A 12,057-nucleotide genomic window follows, 5' to 3' on the forward strand; every position below is an offset into this window, starting at 1 on the left:
TGAACTAAAATCGGGGTCATTTTTAAATCTATCAAAAGCCCTAGCAACTAGATAAAGATGTTGAAGGACCATACAACTAGTAGGATAATAAACACCAGACAAAATATTTGTAGCATCATAAAAACTTTTCAAAAAATGTTTGATTTTAGTAACTAAAATCCAATCGGACTCAATCAAAACAGTTTCCTCGTCGTCTCTAAAATGCCTACTGTTATAAAATTCAGTAATTAAATGTTCGAAACCTTCACATGATTTTAATAATAAATATGTGGAGTTCCATCTATGCGCTACGTCACTAATAAAAGTTTTTGAATGCGACACCCCATGTTCGGCACAAAAGTCCTCAAATGCTTGTTTTCTACTAGGTGAAATAGTAATATAAATTAGTACATCCCTAATTCGTTGAATTTCATCCTTAACATGTTTTAAACCATCTTGTACTATTAAATTTAAAATATGATATACACATCGAATATGAAATAAAAAATCACCAAATGCTGGTTGAAGTACTCTTTGCAATTTCTCGATAACAGGCTTATTTATATTAGCGTTGTCGAACGTAAAAGAACGAATTTTACTCTCGCATTTATATTCTCTAATAACGTTCATAATAGCACTAAATATATTGGGAGCATTGTGCGGGTACTCAATAATTTTAAAAGCAATCATTTTTTTATGCATGATCCAAAGTGGGTCTATATAGTGTGCAGTTGCAGCCATATAACCTCTTTTATTAATCCCTTCCCATAAATCCGAAGTTAAAGATATTACACCCCCATATTTTTCTAAATCGGCAATCAATGTTTTCTTTGCATTTAAAAAATATTCTATTGTATCAGAACGAAGAGTATTTCGACTTACCCCAGCGTACCTCGGTTGAAGACATTCTTTGACAAATGTAACGAAATGTTGGTTGTCCGTTTGTGCTAGTGGCAACTCAGATCCAGTAATGTACTTCACCGTTCCTGTTCGAGTTCTTTTCTCCGAATACATCCACGTATTAAGTGGCGTAGTAGTAGTAGCACCGCTGTCTGAAGTACCAAATTGTAGTTGCGTTTGACCAACATGAAGAAGACCATGTTTGGTCGTACATGCTTTGTAGTGACGGTTGAGGTGGGTGGTTCCAATGCCTTTTTGATGAGCCAATCGTTGTTGACAGTATTTACATACTGCTTTGGTTTCTGGAATTCCATCGACCATACGACCAGTTTGAACCAATTTAAAATGATCCCAACATTTTGCATGCTTCTTTACCTTTCTCTTCCCTCTTGCATCGGGAATTTCAATAACAGGTTCATCATCCTGCTCCAAATCAATTGGAGCCTCAGCATCAACGTCATCCAAATTAATTTGATGACTACTTTCATGAACATTGTAATCTTTAATATTTTCTGGAATGGGTACTTCATTTAGATCGTCGAACTCATTCCCATATTGATTATGGGACACATTTGCTTCATTTCCGACTCCGACATCGAACAAGTTTTCAATAAATGAGCGTGAATCCATTTGTGATTAATTGAAATTGAATGTTGAAGAAAAAGAAGTGAAGTAGAATTGAGAAATGAATGAAGATTATGTAGTAGTGTAGAAACTATATTGTAAAATCAAGATTATAATTTAATGATATGAATATAAAATGTAGAAGAGTATAGAAATGAGAATGAATGAATGAATAATATTGATAATAATTGAGTTGTAGAGAGTCTAGTAGAGAATAAGAGATTGATAGTAAGTTTGGTAAGAAAAAATGTTATAATTGATGGGTATTTCTAGGAAGAAAATGAAATTTGAAAAAAAAAAAATATCAGGGACCAAAACGGTCACTGACAAAGTTCTGTGACCGTTCGGTCAAAAGTGACCGAACGATCATTGAACTTTGTCAGTGACCATTCTGGTCACTGAAATATTTTTTTATTTTTTTTTTTTGGACGAGCCGAGCCACGAGCTTTTTTTTTTGGACGAGCCACGAGCCCGGGCTCGTGGCTGCTTGCCGAGCCGCTCGTCAATCAATTCATGGGTTCGACTCGTTGCTCGAGCTCTTTTTTACGAGCCCGAGCGGCTCGTGGCTCGTTTTAGGCGAGCCCACGAGCCCGCGAACTACTCGGGCCCATTGCCACCACTAAGATCAGTCGATACTTATAACAGGATGAGATGAAATGATCGATTAGGTCTGGATACGAAAGCGATTGCTACTTCTTAGCATGGTAACAGTGGCAAAGTTTTTCATTATGGGGGCAGCATTATGCTGAGATCTTAGGAGTGGCAGAATCGGAGAAGCTGCTATTGATGATCGCCATCGAATCCCAGTCCTTCTGGTTTATCGGCATCGAAGGTCTTGGGAGTGGATACCACTATATTGGAGTTGAGGCATCAAAAAAATAGCTGTTGGGAGTGGAGGCATGGGAGAAGCGACTGTTGGGAGTAGAGATAGTTTACCATCGCCAATCTCATATCGCCACCTGTGGAGAGGAGTGTTAGCTACTGTTGCAGTGCAACACCGACAATGTTGTGAGTGGTTGAGTACCCCGTCAATAGTTAATTTCGTGGTAGTAAAGAGAAAGACGAGATACAGAGAAATATAGAAAGAGAATGAAAAAGGGTAAAGAATTAGGGTATGTAGTTGTAGTGAAAGACATTTATGAAGAGAGACTGAAATCTATTTGGATGAGGTGGGTGGGTGCATGGTTAATAGATTAATTTAATTTTAATAATATTTTATTAATATTAAATTTAAAATTATTACCTGATTAATAAATAAGTAAACTTCAAATTTAATTTTTGAACTACAATCTTTAAAAATCTGCCATTGTGTAATTTCCACTTTTGGGAAAAATCACAACTCATGTATTAACTATGTATTAATTTAATTTCAGGTTTTAAGTTTCAAATTTCAAAATTTAGGTGATAAATAAAAAATTAAATATATTAACGTCACAATTATATAATTAATGATCACAGGTGCGTGTTTATAGATTACAATTTATTTATTGATCACATATTATCAAATTAATTGATCACAAATTATTTCATAATCACAGTAAAAATTTCGGTATATCACAAATTAATATATTTATAAGCCACAGATTATCGTTAAGTCGTAAATTTTCAAATTTTTACAACACAATTAGATAGTTGATCACAAATAATCGAATAGTTGGTCACATACTACTTCCACCACAGCCGCTTACGACCACCACCACCATCCACCGCCAGTAACACAGACACAGCTCGACAACCCACCACCAACGGCCATTTCAGTCCATTTTACTTTTGACGGTAAACTGGGTGCAACAACAACGCCACTTTACCACCACTGTTACCGTTTCCATCAAACTTCCATTTTCAACTTCACAATCATCGTTTTCAACTACAAAATCACCACTGACACCGTCAGACCACCACCACTAGATCTACCGCCAAATTCAACAAAAGACTATCATAACCGCCAGATCCATCACCGTTCTCGCCACCAACAAGAATCACAGCCACCACTAGATCCAACAAAATCACCGCCGCCGCCTTAAATTCTTACAAAAAAAATCTCCAAATCTGTCTTCGGTACCACCACCACCGGCTCAAATCACAACCCACAGACTTTATACAAAACCACAAACTTCGTCAATGCCAAACCACAACCTCACATTCAAAATGTGCAAATTTTTAGACAACATTCACTACACAGATCAGTCGATGCTTATAACAGGATGAGATGAAATGATCGTCTGGGTTCGGATAAGAAAGAGATTGCTACTTCTCAGCATAGTAGCAGTGGCAGAGCTTCTCCATTATGGGGTGGCACTACGCCGAGGTTCCGAGAGTGGCAGAATCGAAGAAGTTGCTATTGATAATGATCGCCCCCGCGTCTGAGGTCTTTGGAGTGGCTACCACTGCATCGGAGTTGAGGCATTGAAAAAGCGGATGTTGGAGTGGAGGTGTGGGAGAAGCGATTATTGGGAGTAGTGATAGTTCTCCACCAAATGCAACGGTATCGAGCAACGTCGATCTCAGAGCGCTACCTGTAGTGAGGGATCGTTAGTGACCACTGCAGCACAACACCGACAATTTCGTGAGCGACTAAGCGCCCGCCGATGGTTTATGCGCTGTGGCGTGTGGTGGTAAAGAGAAAGACGATATATTTATGAAATATAGAAATAGAATGAAAAGGGAAAAATAGTGGTTGTAGTGAGATACTTTTATAAGTAGAGAGAGAGAGAGAGAGAGAGAGTAAATTTTTTTCTTTGGATGAGATGAGTAGGCGCATGGTTGATAGATTAATTTAATTTTAATAATATTAAATGTTAAATTATAACCTGATTATGATTAATTAAAATTCAAATATGATTTTTGAACTACAATCTTTAAAAGTATGCCTTGGTGTAATTTCCAATTTTTGATGAGCAAATTTATAAAGGAATGAAAAAACTAAGGATAAAAACAAAATGAAAATATTATTAAAATATAAACACATATATTACAAATATCTGAGATTGTGATGGAAAGGTCAAAGTTAAGGGTACAGGAAAATATCTTCAGGCGATCCCAACGGCATCGGAAATTAAAGCGCGACGCTTCCAATGAATTGGCAGAATAAATAGATGCTCATGCCGGCTGGGAGTCAAGCCGACTCAGAAAAGGATAAGTTTGGCTAACAGTTGGGAGGGATTTTTTATCCTAATTTTTTATCCTAAAAAATTGATTTTTGACCGTTATTTTACTATTTTAACTGTATTTTTTGACTTCTTCTCTTACAGGTGGACCTCACTTTTTTTCTAACGGTAAAAAAATCAATTCTCAAAATCCCTCCCAAACAGGCCCTAATTAAGTCACCACGAATTCACTTGCTTAACTAGAGATGTGCACATTTGGCCCTATTTTGTAACCATTTTTAAAAAAATGTATTTTTTTCTCTTCTTTCAATTACATATTCTTTATTAAAATAATATTACACGTAAATAAAAAAAATTTCTTTATTTTTCAACTACACATTTCACATCAATTTACTATTCTAAAATACATTTTTACATAAAAATGACTATCAAATTATTTTCAATCAATGTCAATCTACGACTCTATTGGAAGAACATAATAAAACTAGATTTTTTAAGGCAATAGAATTACGTTGAAGGTATTGTCAAATATAATCGTCCAAGTTACTCTTTTTTTTTTCATTAAGAATCGTACAAAGTAATTTTAAGTACAACCAAACTATCCATGTATATTGAACTAGTAAAAAATGAAAAGTGAACTCCTTTTTCGTTAATCTTAAATTCAATAACTAAACATGATTTGTAAAGCTCAACTATTTTTATAGATAAATTTGGCTAGTCAAAGGTTCTTTTCAACCGTTCATAACTGATCTTAACTTGCTTATGTGACAATTTCTCTCCTGGGCTCTTCCATGCAGATGGTAAAACATTTATTGAGTAATTAGCACAAAACGTCTTTATCTTTCAATATTTTTGTAGAAAACGTGCCTACCTTTCTTGTTTGACGGATTACACCGTCACCTTTACTCTTTTTTGCACAAAACGTCCTTCTGTCAACTCCCCATTAAAATGTTCTGTTAAATCAAAAGGTAATTAGCACAAAAAGCCCTTACCTTTTAATATTATTGTACAAAACGTCCATACCTTTCATTTTTGGCATAATTAGCACAAAAAGTCCATACCTTTCAATGTTATTATGCAAAACGTCCCTACCTTTCATTTTTTAACATTTTCACCCCTACCTTTCACATTTCATTATGAAAAATGTCATTCTCATAAAATTTTTCAATAAAATGACGATTTTACCCTCCTATTCAAATAAAACAAAATGGAAATATGAATTACCAACTGCAACCATAGTCTTAAAATTTTTAAAAATCATAAAGAAATCATAAATTATCAATCACCACCACTTTCACAATTTATCTAGCTGCCAACTATAAATCAATATAACACCACCTTTCGACCACCATGCCACCGGACTCCACCATCGTAAATGTGGTTGTTTCGTACATATTGGTGACCAATACTATGGAGGAGAATATTGGGGAGAGTGAGGCGAGGCTGGTGGTGATGGAGTCCGATAGGTGTTGCGGCCGAAAGGTGGTGCTTTATGAATCTATAGGTGGTGGGGTTGTGAAAGTGACGGTAATGGAGAATTTTTGATTTATCTGTAATGTTTTGAAAGATTTAGGACTATGATTGCAATTAATTATTTATTTTTCTTTTCTGTTCTTTTTTTTTTTGAATAGGAAGGTAAAATTGTCATTTTATTGAAAAATGGATGAAAATGACCTTTTGCACAATGAAATGTGAAAGGTGGGGATGAAATTGCTAAAAATGAAAGGTAGGGACGTTTTGCACAATAACATTAAAAGGTAGGGATCTTTTGTGCTAATTATGCTAAAAAGTGAAAGGTATGGACGTTTTGTACAATAACATTGAAAGGTATGGATCTTTTGTACTAATTACCTTTTGATTTAACAGAACATTTTAATAAAAAGTTGAAAGAATAACGTTTTGCACAAAAAAAAAGTAAATGTGAGGGTGTAATCCGTAAAAAAAATGAAAGGTAGGGACGTTTTCTACAAAAAAAACAACGAAAGGTAGGGACTTTTTGTACTAATTACCCAACATTTATTTATTTAAAACTATTTTTAAATAAGTGATTAATATTTTTATAAAATAAATAAAAGTCCGATAATGAAATCATGTCAGGCGTTGGAATGAAGTGACTTTAAACTCTTTATAAACATATAATCCAAGGTTATTAAGCTAAGAATTGTTCAAAAGCAAAATAGTCTATGAGAAATTCAATGTTCTCCATCATTCACATCTACGTAGATAAACGCAAATTATAAGATAACAATTCTTCAAACATGGTAAATGCTTTGCAGCTTTCTTTAGTTATAATCTTGTAATTGTAGAAATATAGTTTAAATGGACTACCCTCAGTTTAATTTGGTAAGATAACAATTATCCTCGCTAGGGACGGATTTTTAAAAAATATATATTTTAAAAAAAATTTATTTTCAATCACATATTCTCTCAATATAATATTTTTGCACATCAAGTCATCAACCATAATATTTCCTATTAAAATCACGCATCCTTAAAATAAATAAAATCTAATTTTAAAAAATTTAAATCGAACATGCTCAATATAATATTCATTCTATTAATTTTTTTGTACTAAATAAAATTATCTTATAATTAAAAAAAAAAATCGTTTGGGGACCTAAATGCAACAAAAGAACATAAATGAGACCCGTGTGCTACAAGTTGTAATTTTTGAGGACTGTGAGTGAAAATTTCCCAATTGCATTTATCTATCAAAATGTTAGAGAAAATTGCATTATTAGTTTGCAGCTTACTATTCAAGTAGAAAGTTGTCCTTCCATTTTGATATTATTGCGAATCCTCACGTTAATTGTTCAAATTTTTAATAAACTATCACGGGGTCGTCACCAAAATTTTTTCACTTCATGAAGTTAGATGCTATGATTTTCTGCTATTTAACCAGAATTTGAGCTGTATCCATAACATAAATCGTACAATTATAATAAAAAGTTCAGATCAATTTGTTCTTTTTTTAAGATTAAATTCAAACTTGCTATTGAAACCATATATGACAGACCAGTAATGCAATTTTCTGAAATTTAGAGCCAAACAAATCCTTTCCCTGCACGGGTAAAACGAGTGTTTTGGATCGACTCTATTGAAAATTATCAAACTTAAATCTAATCTAAGCTATGCATTAACGAACTATATAATAATTTTACTCGGATTCCGCATAGATTTCATCCCGAATCAGTAACCAACAGATTTTCGTCTCCAAACCCCCGGAATCATTACCTGTTGTGTTCTCGCCGGAGNGAAAAAAAAAAAAAAAAAAAATTGTTTGATGTGAAGTTTGTCTTGAACTTATGTTTTCTTTCGTTTAATCTGCTACATTTTCCTCGGTGATAAGAAGTGTCGAGTAACTATGATTTTTATTGAGCAAATGTTAAGCTATACCCTCTGGGTTTTGAGTTGATAGATTTTATTGCACTGGCCATTGGATTTTTGAGGTGTGTTGCATGCTATTCGAACTTGGATTTGAAATGCGGCAAAAATTCTGGCATTTTACAAGGAATATGTTTCTACAGCCTGATCGAATGGATTCAAAGTTGCCTTCCTTTTTACTTCCTTGGTCGATGTGTATAGTGTTGCTTTATGGGGTTTTTAGAGGGGTAATAAGAAAATTAAATTTTACTTTGTGATTTTTTCCAGTGCCTACTTGTTGAAAGAAGAAACTATTCCGTATTCCCCTACTCCTCTACTTCCTCTATCTGGATTTTTTTTGGCTGTCCAATGAAGCATGTGCTAGTGTTTCTTTCATGAGTTCATGTCCGGGTTTCAGTGATTATGATAATAGACATTTATCCTGATCCAAGTGTTTTGTCCAATACGTAGGATTCTTAAGTTGATTTCATGGAGGGTGTTGGAGATGATGGTGCCTCAACTGCAGCAGCAGCATTCAACCAACGGAGGCATGAAGCGTCAAAGCTTTTCCAGCATTATCTAGATAAATCTACACCACACGCTCTCTACCGATGGATTGGAACGTTTGTTTTAGTATTTCTTTATGCTCTGCGGGTTTACTATGTTCAAGGCTTCTACATTGTTTCTTATGGTTTGGGGATTTATATTCTGAATTTGCTCATTGGGTTTCTGTCACCTCTTGTTGACCCCGAGCTGGAACCTTCCGATGGACCTATGCTGCCAACAAGGGATTCAGATGAATTCAAGCCTTTCATTCGTCGCCTCCCGGAGTTCAAATTCTGGTACTATTTGTAAAATTCTTGAAAATGATGCTCGTTATTTTGCCATTGCGAGGTTGGATTCCTCAACTGTTTTTTAATGTCCTGATTAGTTGTGGAGCACTCTGTTGCTTCAAGTTTGTTGAATTTTACCAATGTTTCTTGTTTGATTCCTCCTGCCTGTAACTGTTTCAGTGCTATTTCTCATTTTATTTTGGTTATTGAGAGAATGGTTATTGGCTTCCCTAGGTACAGCTATCTAGGAAGTTATAGAGAGCTGAGATTGAATTTCCGAATACACGAGTCACTTCTAGTTACAGTTTCATGCTTTGATAACTGAAATATGTTGAGTATGTGAGATATGGCATCTTGGGAGAATAGTTATTGGTGGAACTAGGTACAGGTATACTGGAAGTTGTAGAGAGCTGTGATTGAATTTCTGATTACATAAGTCACTTTTAGTTACAGTTTCCTGCTTTTGATAACTGAAAAACAATGAGTTTGAGGAGATATGGCATGAGAAATCAATCTAAATGATCTTAATTGGACTGCAACCTTGTAGTTATGTAGTTATGTGGATTTATGTTATGGTTGGAAATTTTTAATGGAATATTGGAACTTTTTGATGACTTCATGATTGCTGAAGGATATTTATGGGCTGATGGGACAACAATTCTTGAATGATCCACATTCTTGATGGTGTTCTTTTAACTTCCTTTCGATGAAGAGTTTTCCTCCTTTATCAACTTGCATACCTATGTTTTTTGCTAGCTTAGGTTTACTGTTTTCTGTGAAATATTGTATAATCCTTGATTTTCACATGGATCAGATCAGGTGCATGATGATTTGATGCTTAAATTTATGTAATGTGCATAATGTGTAGACTGTTGCCTATAATATAAGTACACATATTTGTGGCAAGGCTTCTTAAATTCTACACCAGATACTAGGAAATATTGATAAGACTGAAGTTGTACTGCTTGCACATTAAAGCAGTGGCTGCCAGGCTACTGTTTTTGAATTTCTTTTCTTTTTTCGGAAATAAAGAAATACTAATTCAGATTTAATGGGGTGCTATGTGTTCAGTACCCTATGCATATTTTGCATTGTATAAGAAAAGATTTTGAATAGTCCCTAAACCTTTTCCTTTAGGGCTTGTCTTCTACAAGGATATCAAATGCCATTGCTCCCTTATATGATACCACTGTATCAGCCTAGCTGGTCAAACCGTGTTAATTTCAAGTTCCGCAATGTGTAAATTGTCTCAGTATCTATTTTCTTGACGGCCAAATATTTGATAGCAGGATTTTTTTTTAATTTAATTATTATTATTATTATTATTATTATTTTTTTTTTTTTGGGGTCATCTCTATCATATTTTAATAATCTCTATCCCATATTAGTATTTAGAATTGTCATCCCGAGTTGTCTAAGCCTTTCCTCATACACCTAGCACTCTTGTCACTTAATAGCTTCCATGTTTACTTGACAGACTGTATTTTTTGCTTGTGAAAAAGAACATGGCTAATGTGGTCTTTATGTTACTAGTATTATTATTTTACTTTACCGTGTTTTAGGATTTGGTTAGGGAGCTAAATATTTGGGTCGATGTTTCACGCTACTCTGTTGGCACACATTGTTTTATTGAATTAACTTTCTACATACGTCTTATATAATATGTTTCTATTTGCCTTTCTGATTTGTTTGGTTAAAATTATGAGCCTCTTTGCTTCGATATTTTTGGAGTAAACTAGTAAATGCACTAATTAATAGTTTCCACCAATTAAATCCCTACTTGGTGGGGATTAAAATTAGATTTTTAGTAGATTTTGACGGAAGTTGATGAAATAGCAAAACTGTGTTTGGTGCTTTAAAATGGCAAAACTTGCAATATTGCTGTCTTTTATCATTTCAATATTTCCATACACCCTGCTTCTTTGTATGTATAGACACATTCACGAAAGCCCGCAGATATCATCGCTAACAAATTAAGAAATTATCATAACTACGTTTCTTGTTTATGTGGTTCCAGGTATGCCATCACAAAGGCTTTCTGTGTAGCATTTTTTTTGACCTTCTTTTCCATGTTCGATGTTCCCGTCTTTTGGCCCATATTGTTGTGCTACTGGGTTGTTCTTTTTGCACTCACAATGAAGCGCCAAATCATGCATATGATCAAGTACAAATATATCCCATTGAATCTTGGAAAGCAGGTGAGCTCAAGATATATGCAGCATATCTTATATAAGCAATGTTGTTCCTACAAATGGCGTGTGTGGTAGTATTTGAGGCAGCTTGTCTTGTTAATCTGCTTTTGTTCTTATTGGTGACAAGATTTTCTTTGATTTATAACAGAAATACAGTGGGAAAAAGGCATCTGCCAGTACCGGTAACAGCCCCCGAGCAGACTGAAGCAGTGTTAGAGATTCGTAGTTAACTATTTGTATTTACATTAAAACAAACCTGAATACGCAGTCAAAACACGAATGCATTGTATTGTAGCAGCTTGACTGTATGCAGGAAAGTAATGAAACTTTGTTCTTGACATGTACTCCATGGAAGATTAAAATTTGTTTTCTATTGATTTGTTACATTAAATAGAATATATTGTGCTTCAGTCCGAGTAGAGTATGATAAGCCAAGCATATTTTCAGTAATTTGTCAAATGAAAAGTTAATATATATCTGCTGTTAAACATTTGAAGCTTAGCCAAACTTGTGTGTGGAATAAGCTTAAAATATACTTGCATGAAGGTTTATTTTAATTAAACATGTTATAAAATAATAATTTTTGTTGCTTAGAAGTAAAATAAGTTTAGTTACTTATTTTGAGAATAATCTTGATTTTACTATCAAAATAATTGACTTTTTTACGAGTGGGCTTGAAAAAATTAACTGATTCAAACATGTCATAAATAGCAACGTGCTTAAAGTGATAAATACTAAGCTCAATACATTTACCCTGTAGTTTTAATAATTAGATTACATTTTAATTGCATGAAAGGTTAATAATCTTTAAACATTATCGTATTTATGTATCAAGCTTTTTTTCATCGCATTCTTATTCTCAAATTAACATAAATTGTGAATTTTTTTTTTTAAATTTCTTTTAAGATGAGTAAAAAGACTATGCCTATTGTATTTTTTAAAATTTTTGCTAGTTATACAATCGGGGTTGATAATCTCAGTTGACAACCTACTCACAGGAGGGGGTTAATGATTTTTTTATTCATCATGAGCCCTCTCTCATGTGTGTGGTTGTCAATT

At 34.0% G+C, this 12,057-nt stretch overlaps 1 protein-coding gene across 1 annotated transcript; it reads left to right on the forward strand.

The window, feature by feature from the left end:
- Positions 1 to 7,677: 7,677 nt before the first annotated feature.
- On the forward strand, positions 7,678 to 11,396 carry LOC111388253 (protein RER1B-like). Its single transcript, XM_023012943.1, has 4 exons — positions 7,678 to 7,864; positions 8,445 to 8,815; positions 10,824 to 11,004; positions 11,147 to 11,396. The coding sequence occupies exons 2-4, from the start codon at positions 8,463 to 8,465 to the stop codon at positions 11,201 to 11,203; spliced, it is 591 nt and encodes a 196-aa protein (XP_022868711.1). The 5' UTR covers positions 7,678 to 7,864; positions 8,445 to 8,462; the 3' UTR covers positions 11,204 to 11,396.
- Positions 11,397 to 12,057: the final 661 nt, after the last annotated feature.

Source organism: Olea europaea, chromosome 3 (assembly GCF_002742605.1).
Source record: "Olea europaea var. sylvestris chromosome 3, O_europaea_v1, whole genome shotgun sequence".
NCBI lineage: Eukaryota > Viridiplantae > Streptophyta > Magnoliopsida > Lamiales > Oleaceae > Olea > Olea europaea.